Source organism: Diorhabda sublineata, chromosome 3, assembly GCF_026230105.1.
Source record: "Diorhabda sublineata isolate icDioSubl1.1 chromosome 3, icDioSubl1.1, whole genome shotgun sequence".
NCBI classification, from domain to species: domain Eukaryota; kingdom Metazoa; phylum Arthropoda; class Insecta; order Coleoptera; family Chrysomelidae; genus Diorhabda; species Diorhabda sublineata.
Window position 1 is genome coordinate 39,599,482 of NC_079476.1, and position 16,317 is coordinate 39,615,798.

The 16,317-nt window shown below is 31.9% G+C and overlaps 1 protein-coding gene across 3 annotated transcripts; it reads right to left on the bottom strand.

The window, feature by feature from the left end:
• Positions 1-235: 235 nt before the first annotated feature.
• LOC130440955 (uncharacterized protein C05D11.1-like) lies at positions 236-16,107 on the bottom strand. Of its 3 annotated transcripts, none has more exons than XM_056774365.1 (14): positions 15,970-16,107; positions 15,652-15,816; positions 13,654-13,895; positions 10,776-10,985; positions 10,565-10,687; positions 9,280-9,534; positions 7,493-7,759; positions 7,012-7,440; positions 4,164-4,581; positions 3,185-3,428; positions 2,863-3,046; positions 1,974-2,275; positions 1,636-1,788; positions 236-405 (listed from the first exon to the last, which is right to left on the bottom strand). In XM_056774365.1, the coding sequence occupies exons 2-14, from the start codon at positions 15,800-15,802 to the stop codon at positions 345-347; spliced, it is 3,039 nt and encodes a 1,012-aa protein (XP_056630343.1). In that variant the 5' UTR covers positions 15,803-15,816; positions 15,970-16,107; the 3' UTR covers positions 236-344. The 3 variants fall into 3 exon arrangements, with proteins under 3 accessions (XP_056630343.1, XP_056630342.1, XP_056630344.1); XM_056774364.1 differs by having other exon boundaries at positions 238-405; positions 15,952-16,011; XM_056774366.1 differs by lacking the exons at positions 13,654-13,895; positions 15,652-15,816; positions 15,970-16,107 and having other exon boundaries at positions 238-405; positions 10,565-10,682; positions 10,776-10,905.
• Between the last annotated feature and the right edge of the window lie 210 nt (positions 16,108-16,317).

Below are 16,317 nucleotides of genomic sequence, written 5' to 3' on the forward strand. Positions count from 1 at the left end.
TTTGAACCGGTATGGACACAAAAAGAAAAGGCCAATAGAGCCTTATAAGAAACCGAAAAGAAGACCCAGAAAAAGTAGCACACAAAAGAGAAATAGAGGGGAAATGAATGAAATAACAAAGGAATAGAAAATAGTATACATTTAAGTAAATTTCATCGTCAATATATTTATTTTGTTAGTGATAAAAGGAAAGGGGTGCTTATGTATGGTAAGGATAAAATAAAAAAAACAACACTGTCCAAGCAAATGAGATATATATTTAATTCGCTAAAAAGTTTAACAAAGCGTTTAATAATAAAATATATTTTCCATTTCCTCAATTATTTTCTTTATATACCCGGTTGTTACAATTCATTCAAAAAACTGTCTTCAAGTGAATTGTAAACATCCAATAGAAGACCTAACCTAAAAATTAAAAAATAAATACGTAGCAAAATAGCGAGTTATCATCAAAATACTAATCATTATTTAACAAATACTGTATAATGAAATTTATTTTATGATCCACACGTCCTGGAATATTCTAGTTCCAGTTCTAGATCATTTTTAGCATATTCTGTAACTGCATAAACAAATAGAAAAAGGCCAAGTAACAGATAGAAGAAGAATAATCTTTTATAACATTTTGTTTTGATAGTATGTGACACTATTGAGCCCGATGATTGAATTTTATTCTCTTTTGTAACAAAAACTTTTAATAAATCTTGATTTGTTCACTTTTATAACAGTTAGAAAGCAATTTATCAACTATGACAATGAAATTATACCATCGGATGTTAATTACATATAAATAACAAAAGATTTTGATCTCTTTTGTTGTAAGATGCTCCAATAGCCAATCAGAGAACCTAGAATATTTTCATAAGCTCTAAATAATAGTTCTAGAACATTTTAGAAACTTCTAATACACTCCAAAACATCCAAAACTGCTTAACCATCTAGACAAAGGCCCGGTTATATAGGAAAGAAGAACAACATAGCCTTGTTACATTATTCCTTAATGTTTTCAATCGAATATAAATTTACTGTTATCCTCCTCGAAAATAAGGATAATATCTAAATGTTAAATTATAAAAATTGGTTCCTGTTAATCCTTGATTAGTAAAATAAAAAATTCAACTCAATACATGATTGTCCTGTATTTAAAATTGATTATTTTGAATTTCATTATCCTTTTTAACAAAAATTTTTAATAAATCTTGAATTGTTCACTTTTATAATAGTTAGAAAGTAATTTATTCACTATGACAATGAAATTTTACCATAAAATGTTAATTACATATAAATAGCAAAAGATTTTGATCTCTTTTGTTGTAAGATGCTCCAATAGCCAATAAGATAACCTAGAATCTTCTCATCAGCTCTTCAGAATAGTTCTAGAACATTTTAGAATCTTCTAATTCACTCCAGAACATTCAATAACTGTCTATCCATGTAGACGAAGGCCCAGCAGGAAAAGAAAGAAGAATAGCTGAACTAACCTTGTTAGAATATTTTCAATAGAGTATATAGAGAAAGGAATCGATTGCAAATTGCAAAAAAATATAGAAAATAGTACACCTGGGATTATTTTTAGAAAGTATTAGGAGGGAAAAATTTCCACTTTTGATAAATTTTATAAAAAAAAAAACTCACTCTTTAAAACCCTCAGCTATTTCTTCTAATTTAGCTGAATCAGTAACGATGGCAGTCCTAACCTGTTTCGGATCAAATAACGAAGCCATATATTGTTCCCCAACTCTATTTAAATCATCGCACGTTACATCTTTAATCACCTTCAAAAATTTCCTGAAAAATTAAAATACAATAAAACACAATTGAATTATCTGGTCCTTCGAGCCGGATATTAACCAGCTACTCTGGTCCTTCGAGCCGCTAGTTAATATCCGGCTCGAAGGACCAAATGGTTTAATTTTGAATGTTATTGGTGTGTATTAATCGACATCTCATAACTTTTTGAACGCTCTACGTACTGATTAAAATCATAATCCACTTCATCGAAATTCGCCCTAAACGATACGTCAGTGACGTCCGAAAGTGTTTTCTCCAAATTTATAATTTCGAACATCAAACTACTTTTTGCCGATTCCAATAACGCCTCGTCCCACACTTTAGTTTCTAACTGTTTATCAACAATTGCTTTAGTTTCTTTGTAAGCTCCAACCACGTTGGTAGCTCTATCGAATGATAGATAAATTAAACCTTCACAGGTTACGCATAAAATTGAGTAACTGTAAGCGAAGCCTTTTCCACGGATCTGTTTCCATAGCGGACCCTAAAATAAATAGAAACCTTGGTGATGAACAGGAAGACACAAAGTAGAATAATAGCAGCTGGGATGGGTAACCGTTGTAATTATAGGATTGAAGTGGAAACAAAATGGTTGGCGGATGTATTGAGATCCAATAGAGCCTAACAAGAACAGTTAGGAAAAGACGCACAAGGGAAGACGAAGAGGAAGACCCAGGAAAAAATGGCTACAACAAATAACACAGAAAAGAGGAAGAGAAAAAAAAACAATGCAACAAATGAATGAAGTAGCAAAGGAAGGAAGACCCAGGAATAGTTGGATAGAACAGGTAGCACACAAAAGGAGAAAAGAGGAAGAACAATATAGGAAAGGACTGGGAAAGTAGTTAATTAATCAAAGTGATCAAAGTGGTACAGGTACTCGAAGAGAAGTGCTCAATAGAGCTTAATTAGAAAAGGAACAGAAGCATAAAGACATGAGAAAATACGACGAATTAATGAACTATCAAAGGAACATTAGGAAAAATGGATAAAAAGGAACTGAAAAGTCTCAAAATGACGTGAAAGAGATCTGGAGAAGGAAAATAATGGATATGAGATATTTTTTTGTACCTCAAGTTGTGCCAAATAATTAATAAACACACGTAAGGCGGCCAAATCTGGATCATTCTTGGAATGTATGCTAGGTGCCGTTTGGAAAAAGTTTGACGATTCCAAAGATCCAATTCCAACAATACAACCTTGGTTAGAGCCTTTCAACTTTTTCAGTAGATCGTAATCTGGTGTGACACTCAATCTAAAACAAAAAAAAATAATCTTCTTCTTATTTCAACTATTGCCTGAGTAATTACAAAGTTATCCTATTCTAGAATTGGCGCGAAGAATTTCATATAGCTTCGGATGAAATAAAAAATTGTCTGAATGTCATACTAACTTGTATTGTTTTACAATATCAGCTGTTCCTGGTGGTATAAATTCACTAATTGGTCTCACAGGATTATTTAGAAGATTCAAATTTCCAGAAACGTATACGACAACATTAGAAGGATCGCTTAAAATTTTTCGAACCTTCTCAAGATTCCCAATCAGTTCTTCAGTGTCACCACATTCAAGTTTCGACTGTACTTCTGTTAGTAATTTATATTGTTGTAATACACCAGTCTGGATAATGTTGCTATCTGGAAAAAAATTACAAAATGTTTATCTTTACACCGACATGTGTCTTCGAATTGAAGGTCCCTGAAGATGATAACTTGGTTATCGAAACGGAATTAATACATAACGTTAGATACAGTGAATACCACAAAAGATGGAAAAGCAAGGCGATGATAGTGAACAGAGTAAGAAAAGAAAATCAAATTATAGGAATGAATAGGAAACAAAATAGTTGGCAGATGTTTGAATAGTAGCACAGGACACACAAAGAGAAGTAAACCACAAAATACAATAAGAATCAAAAGACAAAAAGACATTAGAGAAGAAGTCTTGATACCAAGACTGGATCCTGGAAGAACAAGACCACATATGGAAGACCAAGACTAACATTTTCTTAAGACCAAGACAGGATCCTTCAAGAACAAGACCATTTATTACAAACTACAAGATCTAGACCACATTTACTAGACCAAAACCAACATTTTCTTAATACCGAGACTGGATACTGACAGAACAAGACCACTTTATAGACTACAAGATCAAGACCAAGACTAACATTGTCTTAACACCAAAACTGGATCCCCCAAGAACAAGACCACATATGGAAGACTAACATTTTCTTAAGACCAAGACAGGATCCTGCAAGACACTTCCAATGCAATAATTCGAGGGGGGTTTTGATTATTTTATACGAACTTCGTCATGTGTACTAAGCAAATTGTTAACTATATGAAAAACTACAATAAATGTTAACTTACCAGGTTGGAATCTTAGTCCGTTCATAATATATGAAACGACATTGGTCGCATCCCTTTTGAACGTTGCGACAGAATTATTAATTTTATTAACGATAATATTCAATCTTTCTGGCGTGAAAACGGTCTTGTACAACAAATCGCTCATCCATTTAAAACCTATTTCGTATTTGGATGCTTCGACTTGCATAGTGATGGAAGCGATCGAAGAATAAGATCCGGCGCTAAAATCGTCGGATCCTTGAATACCCAAACTGGACATTACTCCGATTGTATCGTTGCTTATTTGAGTTTCTACGTCTTCGTACGATATTAATATTCCGTCTCGTTCGATTGGTAGTTCGGTTAAACTTTTGAGAAAAAGGCGGATGTACTTTTTCAATTCCGACGGTACGCCGGTAGTATCCAACGTTACGATGATCTGAATCAAAAATTGTATGAAATTCGTTTTAATTTGTGACTAATATTTGAGGTTATGTATATATTTTTCACATTAGACTTGACTTGGACTAATATTTGAGGTTATGTGAATTTTTTTCACATTAGACTTGAACTTGGACTAATATTTGAGGTTATGTGAATTTTTTTCACATAAGACTTGACTTGGACTAATATTTGAGGTTATGTATAATTTTTTTATATTAGACTTGAACTAGAAACATTTTGAGAGAAGTTTTTCTTATTCTAAGTTGTTTATTATGATATTATGATTTTTGTGTTTTTTATATATTCCAATAAGAAAATATGAAGAAACTTCATTTGTTTACTTGATAGACTAATAAAAAATTGTCCACAAACCTCATTAGATTAATTACAATAAAAGTACAAATGATGATATTGGAATAGATGACAATTATGAAAGGAAGTGTTATTATTTCAAACTGTAAAAACATTAAAAACAAACATTTTCGTACAGTTTTTTTTTTAATTTTGGTTTTTTTGTATAGACCAAGAACAAACTACAAAAAAACTTGATTCGATTACTTCCAAAAAAACATCATTTCAAAAAGATCATTTTTGAGAGGAAGTTTTATTATTTTAAGCGGGGAAAATGGAAATTTTGTATAATTTTTCTCAATTTAATTGTTTTCTTGGTATAGATTCGGAAAAATTATATATAAAAACTGCAATTCGATTACTTTTAAAACAACAAACGATAATATGTGAGGAAATATCAATTTTGAAAAGAATTTTTGTTATTTTAAGCTGTAAAAACATAAAAAACAAACATTTTTGTACAGTTTTTCTTCAATTTTGGTTTTTTTGTATAGACTGAGAAAAAAATATAAAAACCCTATTCAATCACTTGTAAGAAAGTACAAACTATAATATGTGAGAAGAGATAAATTTTTAGAATTGAAATTCTTTTAAGCATGAAATAACAATATTTTTGTATATATATTTTTCAATTTTTTTTATATAGACCAAGAAAAAACTACAAAAAAACTTGATTCGATCACTAGTAAAAAATACAAATAATAATATATGAGAGAAAGTCAATTTTGAGCCATTATTTTATGGAATAAAAACATAAAGAATCAAAATTTTTTTAGTTTTTTCGAATTTTTCTGTGTAGGCTAAGAAAAAAATCTAAAAAAAATTCATTACATTAGTTGCAAAAAGTACAAACGATAGTATTGGAGAAGATGACAATGTTGAGAGGAATTGTTATTATTTTAAGTTGTAAAAACATGAAAAATTAGTATTTTTGTATATATATTTTCTAATTTTTGTTTTTTTTTGTATAGACTAAGAGAAAACTATAAAAAAACTTCATTAGATTAGTTGCAAAAAAATACAAACAATAATATGTAAGGAGTGGTTAATTTTGAGAGGAAGTGTTATTATTTTAAGCTGTAAAAACAAACATTTTTGTACATATTTTTTAAATTTTGGCTTTAAAAACATGAAAAAACAATAATTTCGAGAAGTTTTCCTGAATTTTTGTGTATAAATTAAGAAAAGAATGAAAAAAACGATAACATGTAAGAAAATGTAGGTTTTGAGAAGTTTTCTTTTTTCAAGCAGTAAAAACAAGGAAAACCATAATTTTAAATATAATTTTCTGTAATTTGTTTCTTTTTTCGTTATAGATAAGAAAAAAACGATAATATGCGAGGAAATGTCAATTTCTTGATGGAAAACAAGGGAAATTAAGATTTTTGTCTCTATGGACAAAGAAAAAATATGTAAAAACTTCATTAGATTATTTACAAAAAATTTTAAGTTGTAAAAACATGAAAAATCAACAAGTTTTCATGAATTTTTCTGTATAGATTGAGAAAAATGTACATAAAATTTGTAAAAGATCAAAAAAAATGATAATATGTAAGAAAATGTAGGTTTTGAGAGGAATTCTTATTTTCTCAAGCTGTAGAAATAATCATAATTTTCATAAAATTTTCCGTAATTTGTTTCTTTTCTCTTTATAGATAAGAAAATAAACGATAATATATCAGGAAATGTGAATTTTTTGATGAAAAAACAAGGAAAATTAAGATTTTAAATGTATATTTTTTAGCTCGTAGGATTTTTTGTATTAATCAACCAAAAAAAATATAAAATCTTCATTTGATAACCTGTAAAAGATTTATCAACAATTACATGAACATTGAAAGCTCTGAAATTGATTATTTTTCTTCTTCACGTAATTTTTATAAATCCGCAGTAAAAACCAAAATTATTAAAATCGAGATAATTTCCATACAACAAAAAATTACAAAAATATATATTCCTAATTCGAAAATTTTTCAATCCTCAATTAAGATCGTAAACTTTTCATATAACCCTGGTACACACAATAATCAATGAAATTTAAATAAAATATTTAATTTGAAATAAATATACTTACAAAAACGAAATTGCTTTCCAAATGATCGAAATAAGTAAAAACTGGAGTGTTCGACAAATCGATTTTTTCTTTCGATTCCGAATCGCTATTAAATCTCTCGATGCTGTGGAATTTTATCGATTCCAATCCGGGTATCGGTACAGATGTGAGCATTTCCTGAGGTGGCGGTCTCTCGTTATGAGCTATCGCTTCTTCCAAAAGTTTTTTCTTCTCCAATAACCCCCGCGGTTTTAACGTCTCGATCTGACGTTCTATTCTTTCTTTTTCTTCTTTAGCCATTTGTTGTTGTACCTCAATCGAAGGGGTGCATTGTATAAACACTGCTTGTTGATTACTCACGAAATATTTATCAAAAATTTCCAACCAGAAAGATTTCGGTTCGTCCAACATTTTATTTATTATATCTAAAGGATTGAAACGTTGCACCAACTGCAAATTGTAAATAAGGGAAAATAACATAACCTCACTTTAAATAACTTACGTCTTCGATAGATCTTCCGTAGAGCATGTATTCGATTACTGTTGTTGGAACTAGTTTATGAGATGAGCTTTCCAGCTCGCTCAAATTCGACTGTTTATTTTTCTCTAAAATGTTGCGGATCTGTATCATATCGATGTCCTTTTCTTTGACTATATTCATAAACAGTTCCTTCAGTTTATGTCCGATTGTAGGTAATTTATCTACTGGGACATCCTGTAGTATTACATACAAGCATATTTCTGAGTATCTACCCACGTCTGTTCCAGCCTAAAAATAATATCTATAACTAATATTGAGAACAACAATTTTGTAGTGATGACAATTGTCCAAAAGAAGGAAATTATTATAAAACTGTTTCTAACCAAAACAGAAAAATGACCAAGATTAGTAACATTGAACTTTTTACTAATCAAAAAATGGTCAACGTAGCTAGAAGTATCCAAAATGACAAAGCACCAGGACTAGACAGTATAAAGATACTAGCAAATTGAGAACTAAACTAGATCAAGACAAAACAACAAACTGGAAGCTTACCAAGGTCAATTTTGTCCCCGAAGAACGACCTCAACACAAGTAGACTGAACTCGCTTAGTAAGTTTCTGGAAACACTAATCAGAAGAGATAGATTTGGAACACAGAACAGTTCTACTGAATTTTGAACACCTACAATCGCATCGTCTAAGACGCGTTTGGAAAAACTAATTATCGTCTTCAGGGACTTCATTCTTGGCGCACCAAACATCTTTTGGAGGTATAATAGACGTAGTGAATACAGCTACTGAGTTTATTATTTCCTTTTGGTGGCTATTTTGCTGGTAAACAAGTTCAGCAAGTTACAAGATAACCTTCTTCTTATTTTAATTGTATTGTGGCCTTCATCTTAATGATTATATAGCTGAGGAACTATCTGGAGTGTTCTCTAAATGTTTAGAAAAAGTTCTACCGAACTTTAAGAATCTTCTAGGGATTGATTTGTCAAAATTTCAAGTAGAAAACTTGATTTCTAAATTCTGAACACACTGTTTATATTGCCACTACACCAAAACTCACAATTACATTGTCAGACACAGTTATTGTCTTCGTAGATTGAATGTAGTTTATCTTCACTTCCTGAAGATGGAAGAAAAATGATAACATTTGGATGATTTAGAAGAATATTTGTAGGTAAACTAAAAACATTTATTTGCGTCAAAATGTGTCCATAGATTTACCACTATGTACCTCTATAACACTAGCAAAGATCCAAGTGGACTGGACCTGGTGACATCCATCAGAAGCGACCATAACGGACGGCATATCCCTCTAAAGGTATTTAGAAAGGACTGTAAACTAGCATACTCACAATGAGGCTGTCTGAGGCGCGTTTCGATAACCAAAATTATCGTCTTCAGAGACTGAATTTAGTTTATCTTCACTTCCTGAACATGAAACAAAAATAACAATGTTCAGATGATTTAGAGGGATATTAGGAGATGTTTAAATGGATAAAAAACATTTTTTGCTTCGATATGTGATCATGTATCCACCAATATATAATTGAATCACTCTGGCGAAGATCCAAGTGGCCTGGACCTGGTGACATCCACCAGAAGCGACCATATTAGACGAAATATTCCTCATCAAGTATTTGGAAAGGACTGAACACACTATTTACACTATTCCTACACCAGCATGTTCACAATTAAACTGCCAGAGGCGCGTTTCGATAACCAAAATATCGTCTACAGAGATTGAGGGTAAACTGGAGTTGAGACGATAAGTTGTTGGTAGCAGAAACATATACTTACCGCACTTGCGTCTGGATCGTCAATTTCGACGAACATTTTATTTAAAGGTGAAGTTGCGTACATAGACAAATATTCCAACAATATTAGAACCGCTTCGACTGTATAATAATCATCAACCAAAGATGGTCCTCTGAATGCAGCACAGAACATTCCGTTAGTTTCTTCGTCGGATGGATATTTGACTATCACATCTTTCGATTCGGGAACAGGGGGAATTGGAGTTTGCCAAGGACGTTCGAATGGATCAAGTTTTCCCTAAACATTTAATTTCTTTGGTATTATTTAAGTCGAATTGTGTTAAATATCAAGATAACATAAAATTAGTTTGGCTATCAATTATAACTTGCAAAAATCAATAAATTAGGTCGTACCAAAAGTCGTACCAAAAGTGAAGTTCCCATATTTATTTGTATTCATTCAAAAACTTTTGTAGTCGAAGAAATCGCCGCCAATCCGTTGAGGAAGCGCGTGCCTTCTCTTCTACTCGAATTTTATTCACGCTCCGAGCTGTTGAGGCATAAAAGTCTACTTCAAAAGCTCCTATAGTTAACGAACGACTTGGTGTTGAGCGTTATCGCGAAGAAGCACCACAAGCGCCGTCAATCGTCCTCTCTGACTCATTCTGGATTACTCTTCGAAGTTCGGTCAATGTTTCACAATATCTATGAAGTTGATCGTCGGTAGAAATTGTATGAAATCAATGAGGAGAATCCCCAAAGCACAGTTGCCATAACCTTTCTTACCCACTGCGTTTGTTTCAATTTCTTTGATGGCGGTGAATCACTGACGAGATCGGATGGAATGAAACGTCCAAATTCTTGTTGCCTACTCCTCAATTTGTTGAAGAAACTTACCAGCACAGTCAAAGCGTTGCTTCTTGTATCCGGAGGATCCAAAGGTAACCCAACATTTTTGTTAATTTTTTCAATTGTATTATAGGAAGCTTCAGGAATCTTCTGGATGTTCGCGGATAGTGACCCTCTGATCTATGAGCAGTTTTTGGAGAATCGTATCTACAACCAGCGGTCTTCCACTCCATTTTTCTTCGAGAACTTCTTAACCAAAGCCCTACACCATTTGGGGACGTCATGCAGTCTTTATCATTAACCTCAGACAGTTGCTGGTGAATCTCAGCGGGCGATTACTTTTGTCAAAAGCACTGCGCGTGGATGGGCGGGTTTGAGAGTGGAGGAACTGTTATCCTTCGAGGCTGTAGCTCACTAGAAACCTTACATTTGGTACAACAACTAGGTTAGATGGGTTATTGAATTAATTGGGTTATTACCTTTGAAAGAATCAGTTCTTCTAGATTAGTTAGAGAGTCAAAAACATCTTGTGCTTCAACCTTTCCGCATATGATAATTTTAAGATTTTCTGGTCGGTAAAAAGCCTTGTGGAATGCCCTACACTTGAAATACAAAATTTTATTATTAATATAAAATATAATAGAACATTTGATTGGGTAGATAATTTAATAAAATAGAGAATTTAATTACCTTTTCATTAGAAGTAGATTCTCTTAGATTTTTCATTCTTCCACCAACTTCTGAGGAATATCCACAACGTCCTGGGTAAATGTATCTCAAGACTTCTGTTTGTAATCTGGATTCGGCGGAATTTTCTCTACCTTGCATCTCACAGTAAACAACACCGGCATCGTTACCGTCTCCTGTAATATGATGAACTTCTGTTACATAAGCTTCATCCTGAAATAAAAAATTAAACTTATACACATTTAAATATACATAAAAATCACCCTCGAAGCTTCTTTTGTTCAAATCAGAAGTAATATAAATACAGTGCGGGTCGCACAGAAAACATTCGATCCTGATAATTGACATTATATTCGTTGGATTTTGAGGATTCATCATCATCATCATTCAGCCTTATTTCGTCCACTGCTGGACATAAGCCTCCTCCAAATGCTTCCAATTTTCTCTGCTCTGTGCGGTTACTACTACCCAACGGTTACTACCCAATTTTTGAGGATTATGTGATACAATTTGAAGGGCTTTAGCCCAACAACCTGAACTAGATTCGACCAACCATCGCACTGATCGACCAAATGAGGTGTAGACTCCAGAAATGTTGAAGAGAATCCACTGGATGATCGTCATCTGGATTGCGCGAGCCAGCAGACATTTTAGGCATTTCAAAAAGTGCGTTACATGACATTAATTGAAAATTCGGACACTAGAAACCTGTGCGCAAGATGGGTGCCGTGTTTTGCGCCGTTTCATAGCTCTGGATAAAACATGGATCCATTACTCCACGCAACAACAACAAGAAACCGGTTTCATAGAAGGTTCCGTCTGCAGGCGTCGATTTTTTGGGACGGGAAGGAAAAATTATTAACGGCGGGTGTTATGCGAACTTATTGCAACGTTTGAACGAGGAAATCGAGTAAAAGCGGCAACATTTGGCTAAGAAGAAAGTGTTGGTTCATCAAGACTTAGCACCAGCTCTCAAATCCGTTATTGCAATGGTCAAAATGATCGAATTGCTACCTCATGCAACCCTATTGCCGGATTTAGCCCCCTCGCATTAGTTTCTGTTCCCAGACTTGAAAAAATGACTTGGTGGTCAAAGACTTTCTAATAATGAAGAGATGATGTCGGCATTAATGGTTTTGTTGAGGAGCTTGAAGATTCTTATTATAAAAAGGGTATCGAAGTCATTAAACATCGCTGGGAAAAGTGTATGGTGCAAAAAGGAGAAATTTTCTTTGTTGGGACCATCTTCGTATAATGACGCCCAAACATCGTATATCTCCTATTTAAAAATAAAGTAAGTGAAGGGTTTGAAATTGAAATTTGATGTTTTTATTCTTTTTCGCCGATGCTACAGTTTCTTGTGGGCCTTAGCCTGATCTATGGTACCATTTCAACGTCTCCTTAAAGTCTGATTAACATCGGGGTGGACTGTTTTGTATGGTAAACTTTACGCTGATGAGGGTAAAAATGCCAAAACCGATCTACGACTTCTAATTACAAATCGAAAAGGATAGTAAACCGATGACTGACTCGTGATAGAATTCAATGTCACGTAAGGTTATAGACCAAAAAGTTATCCAATATTAACCATCATTTAGAAGAGACTTTATACGGGTTTTAATTTTATAAATATACAATAAGATATGAGACGAGACATTATGTATAAAGTTAAATCTGATTAATATGCTGTAATTAAAGTATTTGTAAACAATTTCGAATCGTGAAAATATGAAAAATTTATAAGTATAAACGAGATTAAATCTTAACAAAGGTCGTGAAATATTAGGAATATCCGTTCGAGTTTTCCGGATTAAGATAGTAAGCTAACAAGATAAATTTTAATCAACAAAAATGTAACATGTTTATTGTTAACGGTTGTTTTGAAAAATTTGTTCGCGGGACTGATTCCGAATCGGTGTGCGCATGCGATCAGTCCCTAAACCGATTCGGAATTTGACACGCGAACAAAACTAAGATCTGCAAATGTTAAGTAGTACAAATTAAATAGTTGCATCGATCAATAAATATCACTTGAATTAATCAAATGACAACTGTCACATTTTGTGTTCAATCCCTGTTTCATTGTTTTTTAATCGGGAAAATATCGTCGAGATGAAGACTTTGATTGAAAACAATGTTGGCGACTCTTCTCTTCATCCCTCTATTAGAGCAAGAAGACCAAGAAGCCGTTACATCGGAAAATCGAGGAAAATCGTTCAATAAAATCTAGAGATAATCACAAAGATGTTAAATGGAAATGTTCATACCATTGGACGTGAAAACTCGAGCATGAAAATGCTTCTTTGCAAATTGATATCAAGTTTCCTCGCGATGGAACAAAACGAACAACGAATTGGTCATTTAGATGGCTGTTTAGAGCTGTTTAGATAAACTATTAACAATTTTTTGCGTTGATTTGTGATCATGGATGAAACCTGGATTCATCTCTATACACCAAGAGCATTTGAGTGAACTGGACCATTAGAAATGAACATAGGATTAGCCAGGCTATTTAGAAACGAAAAATACAGTTAATAGTGACTATTGCTGTACATATATAGAAAAAAAAACGCTAAAACAGAAGATTATTTTGACGGAAAACCACTACCACATGCACGAAGACTCTCCACCCGCAATAAAAGAAACATTATGAGCCAAACTCAACTATAACCGACAGTTAAATTGTCCATTACTAATGCAATGTAAACAAATCAGTGTAGCCATAGCCTTCATTGGCATCGTAGCGTAGTTTATTTGTAGCAATTTCATTTGGAGAAAAGTACATCTCATAAGTACCGAGATTACTTAGGAAAAATTCTTTTACCACAACGACGATAAAGTTTCCAGCGTAGTAATATCAAAAATTTGACAATTCGTTTACCTTCAGAGTAGGATAAAGAATGTGTTCCAGATATATGGGAAGAAGTGCCAGGAAACCATCACTCCCAGCTGTTTCCATAGTATAACAAGTATGGTCCGTTTGAGTAAAAGCATTCGTACCGGAAGCCAGACATCTGTTTGCCAATAGATCCAACACTCCCTTATATGGATAGTGTAAACTTCCCAGAAAAATCAAGTGTTCCAAAGTGTGGGGTAACCCATCATCATCGAACGTTTCTGTTGCTAGAAAAAAATTAAACTCAAGTATTCATCATTTTAGTTTCCATTTTTGATTTATATTGCTTAAGAATATTCTTTCATTGAAGTGAATCGCTAAGATTACATATAAATTGACCTTTTTAATAATAGCACTAGTTAAATTTTTCAAAATTAGTCATAATTTGCAAGGTCATCTAATTTAAAAACAGACAACACTCAATTAAAGAAGCCACAGACAATTTATAAATTGTTGTAGCAACTTTGAAACAATAAAAAAATATAATTTTCTTCAACTTTTTCCTTCTTAGGCTTTGTAAATATGGTTAAAAACAAAAAAAGATGGAAAATCACATTTTTATATTTTTTATTTTGAATTGTTTATCGCAAATATCAATTCTATTTGAAATTTCAATTCCCATATTTTGTAATAAAAACTTTTTGCTTTTTCAAAAACATTATGTTTATTATTATTATCTTAATTATATCAAAAAAGAATTTTTTCTTGAAACTCATATCTAAATATTTCAAAAATGTTTATTTTCAACCATGAATATTTAATTTTTGAACTTCTTTGACATGTTTTTGTTAATAAATTTTATATTAGAACCAAAATCATATCAAGGTATAAAAGTGATTTTTATCACAATCAAAATAAAACTAAAATCAAGACGATTTATAAAAAATAAATAATACTAATCGATTTGATCAATGTGGATGTTTCTCATTGTATAAAAATATCATTTTGATGTTTCACAAGTTCAAATTTCACTTTTATATTTTATTTAAATGAAGATTATTATTTATGCCCCGAATTTATCATAAATTGTTTCCATTTTTCAACAAGAAACACCATTCAAAATTTTAAACATATAAAAATAGGTCATTCATTAACTAAAGGCTTTTATTGTTTCTTAACCTCAAAATAATAAAATTCAACCTAAATCTCAACTTAAATAAAATGAAGTTTCTTACAGGGCGTTTTATTTGTAATGTGACGTATCCCTGCCATTTTTAGGTGAAAATGTATGTACTGTACTTCCTTCTGAACACTTTTTCATTAACATTTTTAGTTACAACCAAAAGGATTAGGCAGGATATTGGTGAATATAATATGTACGCCTCCAAGTTTAGTCAGTTGATTTAAAATTATTCATTACCGCCATTATGTCAAATAGTGTAAATCAGAGTACACTGAATTACTTACAAGTTTAGATCTATGATTGTTAAATCTTTAGTTTAAATAATGATAAGAAAAGAAGTAGTTTTAGATGAAATTTTAGAGTAACTAGAGACGTTAATCTTTAATTAATGTAATAAAATGTTTTTCGTAATATTAAATAAATAGTAATGAGAATTTAGAACATGTTATTTAGCAAATAAAACACAAAATGATTCAGAATGAAGTGATAGTTTTATTATTGAATCACCTAGTATAAAAATAAATATATAAAACCCAACCTAATTCTCAATTCAAATAATTTCTTACAGGGTTATTCATTAGTAATGTAAAGTATCCTTATCATATTTAGCGATTTTACTGTTCGTCCTGTAACAGGAGTTAAGTGATTGTGGTGTAGAATACGTAAGCTTAAAATTTTAATTAGAACATCCCGTAGTTCACTAGGAAGTTTCATTTTATTCGAATATTTTAGGTTGAAAGATTACATTAAAATATTTCCCATTATTATTGAACCACCCTGTATAAACAAAAGTATCACAATGGATGCAGTATATATTTGATTAGAACTCAATATCCTTGAATAATTGATGAAATATTTACCTAAACAAAAATGTCCTGTGACAATTGGTCCTTCCACTTCAGCAATAACTACCGTGAGTCCTGTTTTTCTAGAAACGTATTCGCATACTGGAATTTTGCCAAATGCTTTCAGCGAATAACCTAATTCGAACTTATTCAGTTTTTCAGGCATGTCGAATTAATAATCTGTAACATTTTTATATTTTTAATAGTATACATACACCCTATATATATTGTATTTGTAAAAATATTGTTTCAAAATATTATGTGAGAATTTGAAAGTGTAAGTAAATTTTTAATTTATTTATTTGAGGAGTTTACCGTAACTGAGCTACTTACTACCGCTACCAATTCACTCGCGCTTACCACTCGAACTGATCCTATCGTTTTATTTTTTTTTTTTTTTTCAACTGAAAACCTACGGAAACGGATTAATAAATTTACTACGTCAAGCTTACTAGTTAGTTTTCAATTAACAAAGGTGGAAGATTAATTCGTTATCAATCAAGATTTTTAAATAATAAAAAAATAATAATTATACAGGGTTAAGTATATAGAAGAAAAGTATTCAGTTTAAGTTTGATTTAAAGTCTCATGATTTTCTTTTTTTTCTTTAACATGTCCTTTGATAACAAGGGTGCGGTCTTCCTCTCAGTCACCGTCCTCCAGGCATCTTCTTCACGTGTC

Excerpts from the sequence above, each read along its gene's own strand:
- LOC130440955 (XM_056774365.1), bottom strand. The coding sequence starts at position 15,802 with ATGCCTGAAAAACTGAATAAGTTCGAATTAGGTTATTCGCTGAAAGCA. Across the intron at positions 7,441-7,492 it reads ACGGAAGATCTATCGAAGAC|TTGGTGCAACGTTTCAATCC; the intron begins GTAAGTTATTTA and ends TACAATTTGCAG. Across the intron at positions 3,429-4,163 it reads CGGACTAAGATTCCAACCTG|ATAGCAACATTATCCAGACT; the intron begins GTAAGTTAACAT and ends ATTTTTTTCCAG.